The 17,250-nt window shown below is 44.2% G+C and overlaps 1 protein-coding gene across 1 annotated transcript in view; it reads right to left on the reverse strand.

Moving 5' to 3' along the window:
* The window catches only part of NCAPG (non-SMC condensin I complex subunit G), a 234,944-nt gene extending 217,904 nt beyond the window's left edge, over positions 1-17,040 (reverse strand). Inside the window, exons 1-2 of the mRNA XM_082243654.1 lie at positions 16,802-17,040; positions 14,201-14,404 (exon numbers count right to left, since the gene is read on the reverse strand). Coding sequence (XP_082099780.1) covers positions 14,201-14,404; positions 16,802-16,912 — 315 coding nt within the window. The 5' untranslated portion in view covers positions 16,913-17,040. The remainder of the gene's footprint in view (positions 1-14,200; positions 14,405-16,801) is intronic.
* Between the last annotated feature and the right edge of the window lie 210 nt (positions 17,041-17,250).

Genomic DNA, 17,250 nt, shown 5'->3' on the forward strand with positions numbered 1-17,250 from the left:
CCTGGAAGGCTCTGAGGGCTAACTCTACCGCCCTCACTTCCCTCCAATTGGAGGATTGTTTTGCTTCCTCCAGTCCCCAGGTCCCCTGGGCTAGCTTGGATCCCAGATGGGCCCCCCAGCCTATGCCGCTTGCATCTGTGGTGATGATGGTGGAGGCTATCTGAACCCAACAGAGGCCTTGTGATAGGTTTTCGGCTTTTCTCCACCACCACAGAGATCTTTTCACTGCGGTTGGGATCTGTATGAAGGTATCCAGGGAATCCTGGCTGCGGTCCCAAGCTTCCAGGATGAATAGTTGCAGGGGACGAAAGTGCAGGCCTGCCCACTGAACTGCTGGGATGGCTGCTGTTAGTAACCCCAGTATAGACATGGATTGTCTGACTGAGATCGCTTGGTTTGCTTGCAACTGTCCTACTGCCTTGTTTATTTTCTGATTTTTGTCTGGGGGTAAGAAGATTTTTTGGACCCTGGAGTCTCTCGTACCCCAAGAACAATATCCTTTGTGTTGGTACTAAGGAGGATTTTTCTAAATTTAGTAGCCAACCCAGGTATTCCAGAATCCGTGTTGCATCCCGGAGATCCCTGGACAATTGTTCTTGGGAGTGGGCGAACAACAGCAGGTCGTCTAGGTATGCGATTACCAACAAACCCTGTAGTCGCATAAATGCCAAGGTCTCTGCCATTACCTTCGTGAATATTCGGGGGGACGAGGAGAGGCCAAAAGGGAGGGCCTGAAATTGCCAGTGCTGAATGTCCTCCCCTGTTTTTACGGCTAACCTCAGGAACTTTTGGCTTTTCTCTGCAATGGGAATGTGCAGGTATGCATCCTTGAGATCTATCGAGGCCATATAGCACTGTGGGGGAAGGATGGTTATTATCGAATAGATAGAGTCCATCCTGAACTTCCTGTATCTGATTGAACGATTCAGGGGTTTTAAGTTTAAGATTAACCTGTAACTGCCTGAGGGCTTTATCACCACAAAGATGTGGGAGTAAAAACCTTCTCCCACTTCCTTTGCTGAAACTCTCCGAATGACGTTTTGTATTTTTAGTTCCTTGAGAGAGGAGAGTATGGCCCTGGACTTCTGTTCGCATTTTGGCAGATGGGTGATTAACATTCTGGCAGGAGGGGGGCTTGAGAACTCCAGCTGATAACCCTGTCTTATCTGCAGGATAAAGGGGCTGGAGGTGATCTCTTCCCACCGAGGGAGAAAGGTCCCCAGTCTTCCTCCCACAGTGGTGAGGTTGTCATTGAGACTTCTTGGGCTGTTCAGGAGGGCGAAAAATAGCCCCCCCGCGGCCCTTCCCTCTTTGATTCCAGGATCTTTTCTGTCCTTCAGATTTCTTTGGAGCCGAAAAAATTTTCTGGGGATAGGACTTTCTATTGAATCCCGTCTTTTTCCCCTGTTTAATTGGGAAGGATTTCTTTCGGTCTGCCGTGTGATCCAGGACTGTTTCTAATCCTGGACCAAATAAGCGGTCCCCTGTAAATGGGATCCCACACAATTTGGCTTTAGAGCCCCAGTCTCCTTGCCAAGTTTTTAACCAGAGGGCTCTTCTAGCCGAATTGGTTAAGGCCGATGACCTGGCCGTCATGCGCACAGACTCCGCAGAGGCATCCGCTATGTATGCTACTCCCCGTAGTAACATGGGAAATGAGGATAATATGGTCTCCTCTTGGACGGTGACTCCCCGCTGGAGGAAACACCAGAACTGAAGCAGCCAGCTGGAGGGAGGCTTAAATCCAATAAATTGGGGCGGTGTTTCCTAAGAAGGGAGGAGCCAGGTTCTCTCAGAAGTGCCTGTCCTGAAAGACGATAAGGGAAATTTTGTTTTACTGAGTAAAATACATACCAATGTCAAGATGGCAACAAACTACGATCCCTAAAATCTTCACAGGTAAAATCTTAAAAATATCTTTACAGGTTACCAGTTTAGAGTTAAACATGCTCAGGTGCTAGAATTCTGGCTCTCACTTTGACATTCACAGTGATACCTCATTTGTAATGAGATCACCATTTAGACTTATAGGGGGGTGTTTACAATTTACACTTGTCTTAAGCTTTTCTGCGGCAGGTTTTCTATTATTTTCCGATTTCTGACCTAGGACATATCGTACATTCCATAACTATTTTACACTTTTATCTAGAAGAGGAGCTCTCTCAGCTAAGCACACTATTCTTCCAGGTATTGATTGCTCGACACTTTCATTGGCCAGGGCGATAAGTCATCACTCCAGCGCATGTGTGGAAGCGCAGTCAGCTGCGCATTGCCAAATTTATACTGTGTGGGGGGGGGGGGGGGGGGTAGACAACTTTAATGCAGGAGACACAAAGCTGGTCTTTTCTGCATTAAAAATCCTGCCTGCGTTCCCATTTTTTACATAAAGTTCTACTAGCAGTTTCAGTTTGTGTTGCTCAGATACAGTTGAATTCCGCTTCAAGGGTTTGTGTTAATGTGCAAAAGGCAGAATGCTTTCATCTTGCATTTGAGAGGCTTTCAAGACCATTCAGGGTTCAATGATGGGCGCTTTAGACCTGCAGTTGACCTTACAGGTTGCATCATTCTGCCTCAAGTTGATTTTGTCTTACCATTGACTTGTAGGGGGAAAGTAGTATTGCTGACACAAACAAAAAGCTGTGTTCCATTACAGCAATAAAACAGGGGCACACTGCCAAACTCAGGCAGCTTTGTGGCCTCAGCAAAAAGCTGTGGGGCTGGTCTACAAAATAAAAAGGTTTACTGTCGCCACTAGGTAACTGCTCTCATAGCGATCACAACTTCAGAAAAGATTCAAGTTGGATCTCAATTGCTGGTGGAGACTTGAGCTGGCCATCGAAAACTACCATCATCAGCTCACAGCAAAGGGAACAAGGCTGAAGAACCTATAAGAATGTACAACTTGCAGATGCCTTCATACTCCCTTGTGGAAGGATTTAAGGCAAAATTTGTGGCTTATTTTAAGCCTCAGTTGGTGCCAGCTGATGTGATCATGAGACCCTTTTGGTCACACCAGAATCTGACATGATTCAAACAAAGCTCAATATATATTGCACTTCCTTCTATGGCAACCCCTTACACAAAAACTTCTGCAAACCAGGGCTTGACAAATTTTCCTGAAATCTAGGAGCCAGCTAAAAAAAAAAAAGTTAGGAGCCAGATTTTTTTTTTTTTTTAAACAACCAAGCTTTATTGCCAAAAAATAACGTACTAAATTTACACATAAAGACTACTAGAACCCCACTCTCCTCTATAGAGCATCTGATCCGATCCAAGGGATGGATAGAAAATAGAACCACCATCCGTCTGTTTTTGGCAGACAGGATCAGATGGCTGCAGATTACCGCTCCATAGAGGAGAATGAAGGGTCCGATCAGGTCTGCCTGAGAAACTGACAGGCGGACCTGATCAGACAGCCCGTGTGAAAGGGGCCTTCAGCTGTGGCATGGCGATGAGGGGGGGGGAAAAAAAAAAAAAAAAAATGTTTTTTTAATTTAAAAAATAAATAATAATAACCACACTCCCTGCCCACTTACCTTTAAGCAAAGGTAACTGGACAGAGAGATGAAGCCTGCAAAAACTTCCCATCTCCTTCCAAAGAGCAGATGAGAGGGAAGGCATTGAGAACATGCATTACTCTCGGCCACCACAAGAGGGCGCCATTTCCCCTAGCCTTTCATCTCACAGAAGAAGGCCGAAAAGCCGGGGCCTCAATTTATGGATGGCGTGGAAGTCCGTGCACTCGGGAAAGAAGGTGGGGGCGCAAAAGGGTTAGGACACCTCCTGCAGGGCACCCCATGCGCCAGGTCGCTAATTCTAGTCGCAAATGCGACCTGGTGCCCAGGGTTTGTCGAGGCCTGCTGCAAACCATTCAAATTTTTGAATTTAGCAATAAGACAGGGAAAGAATTAGCTTACTTCACAAGACCTGAATTTAACTCTACCTCCTTACACTGGTTACCCCTGCAGGACAGTAGCATTCTACACGGGAGGGGGGGGGGGGGGGTATTCAATCAATATCTCTCCAAAATCAACTTTCCTCAACTAACTCCCAACAATCAGCTTTTAAAGCACCCCTGTGCAATTCCCACCCTCACTCCTAAAAACTCCCAAGTCCTAAATAGCTTTCCTGCAGGTTGGTACAAAAAACATTCACTCAACTTAGAGGATCCCTACATAACCTCTTTGTGGGGATCTTACCACACACCACGATAAGCCCAGATATTACTTTTATTAAAACCCTATTTTCCCCTTAATATCAATGTATTCTAAGGTCTTTGTTTTTTGATTGAATTTATATGTGAGCAAACTGGTAGGTTCAGGTCAAGCTGGTGTTATTCCAAAGAGGCCCACGCGTAAGAACCTCTGCTGACTGTTCACTAACTTGCAATATTTACACCCTCATGAAAAAGGCAGCGTGGTGATTTCCCTCAATACACAAAAGGCATATGCCTTTGGTCTACAGATGAAACGCATGAAAAAAGGGACATCAGATGCCGGAAGCACCCAGGAGGTCACTGTTGAGTGTTGGATGTCTGTATACGTTCTTACATGTAAGCATATTGGTGGTGAAAAAAAGCGTTTTTTTTTAATGGGATTTTCTGCACTATGAGCTATTTTTGCTTTCTCCATGTCCTTTAACTAGTGATCGATGGGGAGGCTGAATACAGAGAAGACCAGGCCAGAGGCTTAGATTACCACAAAAACGAACGTCAGCAACAAAGCAATAGTAGAAAAAAAAATAATCTATATTGGAAACAAGGAGTAAAATGTTCCATAGCACGACTCATGCTACTGTGCCTTAAAGGATCCATTTTGGTAAGGTGTTCAGCACATACAGTGTGAAGGTGGCTGGTGTATGAGAATCATGGGATTGGAACTTTATGGCTGGTATTAATGTTGAGCACTGAGAAGATTGGAAGAGAGATTTAGGATGATCAGATTTTGTGCCTTAAAGGACCTACCTCTGGTAAGGGGTTAGTACACTTTAAGCTGGCATGTGGTGTGGGAAATCACAGGTCTGCACTTTATGGATTTAAATGTGAGCATGAAGTATTTATTCATATGGTTTGCAGTATAACGCCATTTTGAGTAATACTGAGAGAAGGAACACTAAGGGATCTTGATCCACTTACCCACCTGCAATGGAATGACATGCAGTTGTAATTGGATTATTTGGTAAGAGGCTGCACAAGCAGCAAGCGGTGCACATATGTTAGTATATTCACATATGACCACAATATACTGTAGATGCATGTTTATGTTTATAAAATTATTATTATTATTATTATTATTATTAAAGATTTCTATAGCGCTAGCAGTTTACGCAGAGCGTTACAATATTAGAGGGAGACCATACATATACAATAAAATACAAGAGGATTAAGAGGGCCTACTCAGAAGAGCTTACAATCTAAATACCACACTATAGGAGTTTCTCTTGAATTTCACATGAAGAGTTGGGAAGCAAAGGTGAATAAAGGAGAAGACACACACAGTGGTTTATTGAAGCCATTTAGCATAAGCAGATTGTAAATCTGGTAAAAGGCTTGGAAAGACATCTACAGGATAATACTCACCTTTTATAATTGTTCATGAAAGCGCAGGACATGCTCTTGCATTTTTAGAACAGAGTACGCCAGGGGGCATTGGTGGTCTGTTCAGCTGCTTGTGAGGCACTTGTGCACTGGTGGACTCTTTAAACTTGTCACTCTCACAATAGCTGCCCAATAATCTCTCATTATTCCTAGACTATCTGCAATGCATTTACTCCCCCTAAATTTTTGTATATCCTCACCAACTGCCCTTGTACAATTCCTGCAATCTCCCTTGCCACCCTTGTGGCAAGATGTTTTTACTTGTCAGCCACAGGACTTGGTAATTTACAAAATAATATAATCACACACAGAGTGTTGTGTAAATTGTTAGCGATACATAGGTGTATTGCTTTCTAATCTGTCTACCTCTAAATCAGGAGTGTTCAACCTTTTGACCTTACTGGGCCACTTTGGAAGCGGAATGGTCTTGGACCACACAAAAAATACCCTAAGAATAGAGATAGCGGATAAGCAGAAAATGTCAGGCAGATCACAAGTTAAGATCACTGAGAAGAATAATGTACCCGAGTAATAAAACTTTAATTTTTTTTGTAATTTATTTTAAAAAGGGCAACAAAACTAGTGCGATAATTTACATGGTTCTTGATAAATTATTGTATCAATATCTGCTTGCATGGATGTAGTAGCAATTGTCAATGAATTCTCAAGGTGCTCATCAGATATTTTGATTTAAATTTTTCCCTTCAAGTGCTTCATTCATAATAGTTACTCACAAATATATGCAAACAAAAGAGTCAAAATATGTATGACAAGAGTACCAGTCTCATAAAATAACTCACCCCGCGCACAATACTAAAATGGATAAATGGCAACAATGATGGAATAAAATGTGTTAAGACGTAAAGTCTCAAAGCAGCTGCTATACAGAAACAGATACTATCAAAGGTGTTGTAGAATATTAGAACTGGTAAAATAAAACTATAACACTAGCAGTGCTAAAAAAGAAACAAACTGTTGTGTAAAACAAAGTCCTTGGCAGCTCATGTGATATACAAGCATATAGTCCATACAGTGATTAATCAGGCAAAATCCATCCACCAGGGTAGGGGAGTAAAGGGTCTTGACTGTTCTACCAAGCTTCCACCACACTGCGGTGCTCCCCCCCTTTAAATGAAACACTCACCAGAAAGCGGTGAACAAAAAGCCTTCAAATATATCCACCAATCGACGGGTATAGGAATCACTGCTGGACATCACCTATCTCCTTCCTCCTCCAATTTTCCTCCGTTCAAAGCACATGCAATTGAACAAAGTGGGGGCAACAATAGTGTAATTCCACAAAATATTTATTTGAAAGCAACACAAAATTACAGCCCCTCTCCCCTCCAGATGTCTACTTACAGGAGGGCAATGGAGTGAAGGCATACAGATAAAAATATGCACATCGGATGGTCATCACAAGCAATTCCTGCAGCCTATTAGGAATCCTGGAGGACGTCCTGTGTGAAATAATAAGCGACCGCGCACATCAGATGGGCTCTCAGAAGAAGTCGAGAAAACGAAACGTCAGAGCTGATGTGCGCGGTCGCTTATTATTTCACACAGGACGTCCTCCAGGATTCCTAATAGGCTGCAGGAATTGCTTGTGATGACCATCCGATGTGCATATTTTTATCTGTATGCCTTCACTCCATTGCCCTCCTGTAAGTAGACATCTGAAAGGGGAGAGGGGCTGTAATTTTGTGTTGCTTTCAAATAAATATTTTGCGGAATTACACTATTGTTGCCCCCACTTTGTTCAATTGCATGTGCTTTGAATGGAGGAAAATTGGAGGAGGAAGGAGCTAGGTGATGTCCAGCAGTGATTCCTATACCCGTCGATTGGTGGATGTATTTGAAGGCTTTTTGTTCACCGCTTTCTGGTGAGTGTTCCATTTAAAGGGGGGGAGCACCGCAGTGTGGTGGAAGCTTGGTAGAACAGTCAAGACCCTTTACTCCCCTACCCTGGTGGATGGATTTTGCCTGATTAATCACTGTATGGACTATATGCTTGTATATCACATGAGCTGCCAAGGACTTTGTTTTACACAACAGTTTGTTTCTTTTTTTAGCGCTGCTAGTGTTAGTTTTATTTTACCAGTTCTAATATTCTACAACACTCACAAATATATGTAGCACCCTACAGGTAGGTAAATGTATAGTGGGCCTTGTCTTTCTAACAGTAGGGCCATGATTTCTGTTAGTTAGGGTGTCATGTGTTTGCTGAAGGGGAAGTCTCCCCACTGGCTCCTCTGAGAGGCTTCTCATAGGGTAGTGTGGGAAGCCCAATCAGGGGACACATTCAAGCTTGTAGCTACCCCAAGAGGCAGATTTTGCTGCAAAGGATTCTGGGGAGTGGATATAAGTTTAGGGGAAGTGCGTAACACAGTGTCCTTGGCGGGAGCAGAGTCCCAGGAGGTAGAGAACAGCTGTCTCTCCTCCTGTCTGAGGAGGTGGATGTCTCGGGGTGTCGCCTGGGAATACAGAGAGTGCCGAGAACCTGCGGAGAGCGAGAGGGGTCCAGTCCCAGGAAAGCCTACATAGGTTGTGAGTACTGAGAAATGCCCCTGGGGGTCTGCCTAGAGTCAGAGGGGACCACTCCGGAAGAGGTTGTAGGATGCAGAACTACCTCAAGCCAGTGCAAGGCTAGGGGGGGTGTGGGAGTAGTCAGTGACTTTGCAATACCGCAGTGTCAGTAGGTCTATAGTCCACAGTCCTGGATCTTCTGGACTTAAAGTAGAGGATTCAACACTTCTATCAAGTTACAGTGTGTTCTGAGTCAGTGAGCATTGGCTAGCATCGGCTGGCGTCAAGGCAGCGTTGGGACTTTATCCAGGAAAAATGTTTAAGTGTATTTAGTTGAGCCTAAGGAGTATCTCACTCATTCCCTTCTCCCATCCCATTATCTACAATAAAACCACAAAACAAAGATGCCAGAGTTGTCAATGTCTCAGTTCTCACACCCAGGGTTGTAGCTCACATGTGCTGGAGAGGTAACCAGTAACAATGGCAGACCCACATCAGGCCACAGGCCTGGAAACCTTGCTACATATAGGTACTGTCAAAGACAAATAACATGAACGATTGTAAAGAGTGGAAGATTTTTCTTTGGGAAGATAATTAAAAATACAGTAAGTAGACACTGTCAAATTTTTCTTTGCCTGCATGTGTTCGCCAAGTGTAAAACACATTTTTACAAAAATTTTTAAACAAAAACAAATTTTTAAGAAAGTTTACAATTCTTTGTTGGGTGCAGTCATAGCCGTCTTAGACCACAGGTTGGACAACCCTGCTCTAAATGAAGGACATGAGTCTGCAAAACGTATTTTATGATCTTTTGTTTAAATGTAACATAAAAAGGTGGTTAGTGTTCCATTATGTTTGCATATTAAAAAAAAAAAAAAAAAAAAAAAGTTAGAGCCATGTTATACTATACTTACTCAGAGTACATGCTTCACAATGGGACCTTGCATCAAAATGCAAGGCTCACTTTCTTTAGACCTTGTGCCCTGCCTTTAAAAATGCTGCTAGTTGCCTGATCTAAAAGATTATTTTCAGTGTGAGAGGTGATAGTTTTTTAACCCCTATCTATGGCCTGAAGCCTACGGGACTTGTCAAACTCAGTGCCTGCTGTTTCAGAGTGCCCCCTTACAATGCTCCCACACCTGTTTGTGTCAGGCAGCGTGCCGGGCAGCGTGCCAGGCAGGCAAAGGAAGAGAGCAATAACAAGCCGCAGGGCTGGACAGAGGAGTTCCACATCGGTCCTCCTATGATGCTGGGTGTGGAGCACACGTGACATCATTCATTGTTAGGGCACTGGAGGGAAGGAAGGATGGTAGTCGATTACTCAACTATGAGTTTCATAGTGTAGCAATACTTCAGAGGGTCATGTTGGATGACCCAAGTGGCCTAGTAAACCTATACACCAGTCAACTTAAGTGGGGTACACACTAGTAGAAAAATCTGCTGAAAATTCCCGTCCGAGGTAAAATCGTACGATTTTCGGCTAGTGTGTGCACAACTTTCCGCAGCCGATGCGGACATTTTTAACGAAAAAAAAACGGAGGCACAAACACCAAAATATTCATCGTCCGTCCCCAGCACGACCGATTTTTGTTTAATGTGTACGCAGTATATCCGTGAAAAAAATCAGATACAAAAGACCCCGCATGATCGGAAGTTGCTGAAGACCCGGAAGTTTATCATCAAAAAAAAAAAAAAAACAGAAATGGATAATTCGTATCTATATTCGTTGCACTATGAACTGAGCACCGATTCTCTCTCTCCATCTATCCACACATTCACTGTAAAGGGTATGTAAAGTCTATACACCAATGTTGATATGTCAGAATACAGAAACCTACAGTGTTGTGTACACTTTAGATATCCAATGTCTTGTGTATAGCAATTATACACTATACATATACACTGTTCTATCATACATACATACATACATACATACATACATACATACATACTAGGGCTGCACGATATTGGGGAAAAAAGTACATTGCGATATTTGGTTTTCAACTATATATATATATATATATATATATATATATATATATATCGCGATATTTCTCTGGGTGGAATGCAGAAGACACTGACAGTGTGGATTAGGCAGAGTCGGGACTCACAGTGGTGGTAGGAGGTAGAAGAACACAGCCCGACATGACATCTGTTGTGTCAATATCGGTTTCCCCAAAGAAACGAGTTTCCCATTGCTTTCAGCTGTGATCGGAACTCCGCCCCTCCAGCCCAATGCAATCCAGCCCTCCCAGCTCTGCCTCTAGCCGACCATTACTCCGCCCATTGTCTCTCCTGGCTGCATCGGGGGCGCACAAGGGGGCAGGATCAGGCTGTAATGTTTTGTAAATAGATTCAATGGCGAGACAATGGGCGGAACAGGGCGGAGTAATGGTCGGCTGGAGACTAGAGGCAGAGCTGGGAGGGCTGGATTGCATCGGGCTATCGATACAACAATGGATGTGTCGGCTGCCAGCACTGCGAGTCCTCCCCCCAAGTCCCGACTTCTCCCTGCCTAATGCCAAATATCATGTCTTCAGTGATATGAATATCGCCCACGCCCGCAGAACGATAGTCGATATCACATCTACTATCGTTCAGCCCTAATACACACACACGTGTATATATGTATTGATATACAGTGGGTACGGAAAGTATTCAGACCCCCTTAAATTTTTCACTCTTTGTTATATTGCAGCCATTTGCTAAAATCATTTAAGTTCATTCTTCTTCCTCATGAATGTACACATAGCACCCCATACTGACAGAAAAACACAGAATTGTTGACATTGTTGCAGATTTATTAAAAAAGAAAAAACTGAAATATCACATGGTCCTAAGTATTCAGACCCTTTGCTCAGTATTTCGTAGAAGCCCCCTTTTGATCTAATACAGCCAGGAGTCTTTTTGGGAAAGATGCAACAAGTCTTTCACACCTGGATTTGGGGATCCTCTGCCATTCCTCCTTGCAGATCCTCTCCAGTTCTGTCAGGTTGGATGGTAAACGTTGGTGGACAGCCATTTTTAGGTCTCTCCAGAGATGCTCAATTGGGTTTAAGTCAGGGCTCTGGCTGGGCCATTCAAGAACAGTCACAGAGTTGTTGTGAAGCCACTCCTTCCTTATTTTAGCTGTGTGCCTAGGGTCATTGTCTTGCTGGAAGGTAAACCTTCGGCCCAGTCTGAGGTCCAGAGCACTCTGGAGAAGGTTTTTGTCCAGGATATCCCTGTACTTGGCCGCATTCATCTTTCCCTCGATTGCAACCAGTCGTCCTGTCCCTGCAGCTGAAAAACACCCCCACGGCATGATGCTGCCACCACCATGCTTCACTGTTGGGACTGTATTGGACAGGTGATGAGCAGTGCCTGGTTTTCTCCACACATACCGCTTAGAATGAAGGCCAAAAAGTTCTATTTTGGTCTCATCAGACCAGAGAATCTTATTTCTCACCATCTTGGAGTCCATCAGGTGTTTTTTTAGCAAACTCCATGCGGGCTTTCATGTGTCTTACACTGAGGAGAGGCTTCCGTCGGGCCACTCTGCCATAAAGCCCCAACTGGTGGAGGGCCGCAGTGATGGTTGACTTTCTACAACTTTCCCCCATCTCCTGACTGCATCTCTGGAGCTCAGCCACAGTGATCTTTGGGTTCTTCTTTACCTCTCTCACCAAGGCTCTTCTCCCCCGATAGCTCAGTTTGGCCGGACGGCCAGCTCTAGGAAGGGTTCTGGTTGTCCCAAATGTCTTCCATTTGAGGATTATGGAGGCCACTGTGCTCTTAGGAACCTTAAGTGCAGCAGAAATCTTTTTGTAACCTTGGCCAGATCTGTGCCTTGCCACTCCTTTGACCTCATGATTCTCATTTGCTCTGACATGCATTGTGATCTGGAAGGTCTTATATAGACAGGTGTGTGGCTTTCCTAATCAAGTCCAATCAGTATAATCAAACACAGCTAGACTCAAATGAAGGTGTAGAACCATCTCAAGGATGATCAGAAGAAATGGAAAGCACCTGAGTTAAATATATGAGTGTCACAGCAAAGGGTCTGAATACTTAGGACCATGTGATATTTCAGTTTTTCTTTTTTAATAAATCTGCAACAATGTCAACAATTCTGTGTTTTTCTGTCAGTATGGGGTGCTATGTGTACATTCATGAGGAAGAAGAATGAACTTAAATGATTTTAGCAAATGGCTGCAATATAACAAAGAGTGAAAAATTTAAGGGGGACTGAATACTTTCCGTACCCACTGTATATACACAATGCAAAGACATAAGCCATGTCAAATCCGCAAGATGGAACGCAAAGGCGTGGCCTCAGGGGGGTCACACGTATAAGTACTTACATCACTCTACGAACAAATGTCCCCCCCCCCCCAAAAAAAAGAAAATCTGACGAGAAATTTTGTTAACATTATGCACTGTCAACTAAAAACGGTTATGAACGCTGAGCAAGAGAGAAAAATCGGAGGATATTTCGTCCGATTTTCGTCAAGTGTATAGGAGCCTTTACTCTGGCTTTCTTCAGGAGGCCAGGGATCTCTCTCAAACCAGCTGTAGCATCAGTAAAGCTCCTAGAGGAAAAAAAACCTTCCAACAAATTTCTTCTAGCAGACTCCCTTCTAGAGGAGGTCTAGAGGAGGAGAAAAAAAAAAAAAAAACATAATCGCAAGCTCTAAAAACACTCTGCAAGGTTACTCCAAAGCATTATCATCCTCCCTTAACCGACACCCCCGAGTTAACTACTCAGTGATTGCTTGGGAAGGATAAATATTCAGATCTCAGGTTATTAACTCTTCCCACATTGTCTGCAGAAGCCTGCTCAAAAGCAGCTGACAAACAATTCAGTGTCTGAATTAGGCCTAATGTACACTACAGCTGTTAAACTGAAGTTTAGGAGCAGTTGGTCATTTTTTTTTCAGCAATTTAACAGCATTTCAAACGCCAAATGCTTGTAACCGCGGTGATAATTTTGGAACACAAAACACTAAAATTAGACAGCTATCTACAAGCACACTGCTCCCTATACTGCTGCTTTCTCTTCTCTCACATAATGGCTGAAATAGTTAATTTACTTGTTTTTCCATGCATTGTGGGCATTTTGGAGGGTCTCCTGAGGTGATCTTTAAAAAACGCTTCTAACCCTAAAAAAAACACACTCATAAGCACTGCTAAACTCGCATAATCTCGGTATGTAAAAACTGACTGATTTAAAAAAAAGGTAGTGTCCCTATATAAGAGCCACCATATTCTCTGTAAACCAGAGAATAGATCTTATGCAACATCAAGAGGAAACTATATATTTCTGTAGGTTTACAAAGTAAACGTTATTATAAGAGGCAGCACAATGGCTTAGAGGTGATCAATACAGCATTGAAGCGCTGGGATTCTTTGTATGTATCCCAACCAGGTCACAATCTACATGGAGTGCATAGGATTCTTCCAGGGATTCAGGGGTTTTTCCAACACTCCAAAGACATGCTGACAGGTTGATTATCTACTGTCTAAACTGTGCTTATAGATCATGAGCTTAAAGAGGAAGTAAACCCTCCTCAGGAAGTTGTACCTATAGGTAAGCCTATATTAAGGCTTACCTATAGGTACTGTAAATATCTCCTAAACATGCACCGTTTAGGAGATATTTACCTTTAATGCAGCCAGTGACGTCACTGGCGCATGCGCTCTGAAGGAACGGCAGATCGTGCCGCTCCTTCAGAGCCCCGTGCCGTGACCGCCGGCTCCCGCGCGCGTGTGCGGGAGTGACGTCACCGCGGCTCCGGCCAATCAGATGGCCGGATGCCGCGATCCCGGAAGACGGGCGACTATACATGTCGCCCGTCATACAGGTAAGCGGACGGCACGGCGGGGGCTCGTTCTAAGGTAAGTATTTCATAATGAGCTAGTATGCGATGCATACTAGCTCATTATGGGTTTCTCTTTCAGGATGTAAAGAAGAGAAAAAAAAATTTTCTCGGTGTACAACCTCTTTAAGGACAGGGACTGACGTGAATGAACAGAGCTGAGTAAATTGCTGGTGCTAAATAAACCATACATTTTTTTTTTTTTTTAAACACATCTTACCTGAAGAAGGAAATTAAATAAATAATTGACCGGGGAGTTTTCTTCATCCATCTCATCTTCCTCATCGTTAGAGTTGTGAAAAGAAGTTACAAACTTTGCCACAAAATCCATAACCCTTTCCACAGCGGGCTCCCTCCTGTAAACTATCAAGGGGTATTTCAGGTAATGAACAAATTCTTCTAGAAATATGGTTTTGTCTTCAATCTGTAAAATAACAGTAACATAGTATTAGTTTTGTATAACAGTGGCAGCAGAAATATATATATTGTTACACTTTTGTACACCTCATAGAAATGTATTCTCAGTAATACCCGGTTTTTTGCACGTTTAAGTCAATCTGAAACCCTATTTTTTTATTTTAAATTTTGAATAGAACCATTATCAGAGTTTTATTGGGGCCTGTGTCCACTTCAGGAGAACTATTCTCTCCATTTGTCCTAGAATCAGGCAGCGGCTACACTATTGGGAACATGTTCCACCCTCAAAACAGGTGGAACACGTAACACCAACATGTAAACTAATTAATGGCTAAGGGTAGGTCACATCTAGGTGCTGTGCAGATCACGCCTGGCCACAGAAGTGCAACATAACCAGGTCAGAATTCTACTCAGAGGAGGAAATGTGACCAGGAGCTTTTTTTACCATAGGGATCAAACAAGGAAACTAAGTTATAAAGTGGGGGCAGGGGGACCAGCCTGGGAGGAGTGAATAAATAGAGGAATAACAGACAAAAATAAATAGATGGAGAGTGATTTGCTGAAGGTAAGCAAAGTACCTTTTCAATTATATGCTAGAATTTAGCGTATAACTCTAAAGCTAGTTTCACATGGCCATGGTACCTGTACCGCGGTCCATGGGAGCAATCCTGGCACCCGCGATCGCCAAGCACCCGCGATCGATCCCCGTGGAGAGAGAACGGCGATCTGCTGTTGTAAACACGGCAGACCGTTGTTCTCTCAGCTATCAACACAGAGTTCCTATGTTCCTCCTACTTAGGAACACAAGTCTCTGTGTTGATTTTACAAGCCCACTACCACCCCCCACCACAGTAAGAAAACACCCCCTAGGCTCACATTTAACCCTTTGATCGCCCCTGGATTAACCCCTTTCCTGCCAGTGTCATTATTACAGTAACAGTGCATATTTTTAACACTGATTACAAATAAAATAAAAATCCAGTCCTTTGCTGTGAAAAAGGAGCGTCGCTGCATTTTGCCATCAGCAGCCAGCTAACTTGGAAATGCGTTGCATTACCAATGACGACATCCGCTTTTCCTTCCACGGCCTTCTGTGCTTCAGGCCTCGCTTTAGTTCCACAACATGTCAGCGTCCTGGGCAGTCCTGATATACACCGCTCAGCCGGCTTCACGTCACGGTGTCAGACCCCCCCCCCCGACAGCACCGGACATCAATCCCAGGCATTCAACTCCTTACTGCTTGTGAATTGTTTATTATTGTGCTCAATAAATTATCTTACCTATTAGGCCCTTTCACACAGGCGGACCGTTCAGATCCGCCTGTCAGTTTTTCAGGCGGATCTGAACGGATGCCCCATGCATCTCTATGGGGCATCGGATGTCAGCAGAGACATGTCCTATTTTCCATCCGTCCAGCAGATCGGATGAGAGCGGACAGTCCGTTCTCATCCAATTCCCCCATAGAGAACAGCCGGGACCGGACAGCTCTGTCTCTGCACACAGCACAGAGACAGAGCTGCCATCCGCCTGCTCAGCGGGGATCCGTGGATCGGATCCCCCGCTGAGAAAAATGGAGTCCGCCGACGGACTCTACAGTGTGAAAGGGGCCTTAGAGGTGCCTCCTGTCTTCTTTCATTCAAAGGAACGGCCTGCAGTGCCCACCCAAACACGAGACGCACCACCTGGCCTTATGCCTCATAGACACGCAACGATTATCGGCCGACCGATCGTCCGACTTTTGTCCAGAGTGGTGTTTTGTTGGTTGGAATGTGCCTAGACTGCACACAAATTTTTTCGCCCGACAAAAATCAACTTCAGAAGTGATGTCATGTTCTGGTTTACTTTCCGTGTGTTTTTTCTTCTCTGAGCATGCCCAGTCTTGCTCATCTGAATTTTGTCTGCCGAAATCTGTACTGACTGAGGAAAATTGGCCGTTGTGTTGACGGCCAACAAAAATTTTATAGCCTGCACACCAGATTTTTTTCAGCCGAAAAGTCGGAGTCGGCTGTCGAAAGCATCATACTAACAAGCCGAAAATCAGCCGATAGGACGTTGGCCGGAAATTCCCGGCCAATAATCGATGCGTGTGTACGAGGGATAAGTCCGTTCACACCTTTGTGTTCCGGGAGCGTGCAAAGAAACGCTACAAAATGCCTATTGCTCTGCAATTATTTCTTAAAGGCACAACTAAGGTAGCAGGGAGATGCACATTTTGTCACACATTACAAAAGATGCGAGAGGCTCCAGGCCAAAAATAAAGGTGCAGGAGCTACATTAAGGCCCCTGAGTGAATGGGCTGCCCTATGCTGTCACATAGATGTGAAGGGGGCCATAAGGAAGGACATTCATCAGACACTAATGATACAGACAGGGTGAGCCCCTCAGTCAGTCCCCCCTCACTCACCTGGTCATAAGTGGTCCTGAGCCCGGTGACCAGCTTGGCGAGGTTCTGGTGCGGCTTCTGAGCCAAGTCAAAGGCTTCTTTAATCTGAAATCCTTTCTTCTCCACAGTCATCGTGACGACGTCTTCTCTCCAGCGGTCCCTGTATATAGTATACGGTTCTGTTCCACCTCGGGGGAGTCTGACACCTCAGCTCTCACACAATCTACCACCGGACAGTTAGACGCGCTCCCGCCTGCTTTCAAAATCTGCTTCTACACGCAACCGGGAGAAAACGCTCATCATGTGACTGAAGAACGTGCCTCACGCTGTCAAGAGATGCCCAGCGTGCGCGCTCAGGGAAAGTGCAGTCTGCGCACGCGCTGCTCCGAATTAGTTTACCCGGAAGTCGGTGTATTATTGAGGCGAGATTAGGGGCAGAGAAGTGAAGTCAAAATAGAGTACTTTACTCA

Source organism: Pelophylax lessonae (genome assembly GCF_965119305.1).
Source record: "Pelophylax lessonae genome assembly, chromosome: 1".
Lineage (NCBI taxonomy): Eukaryota > Metazoa > Chordata > Amphibia > Anura > Ranidae > Pelophylax > Pelophylax lessonae.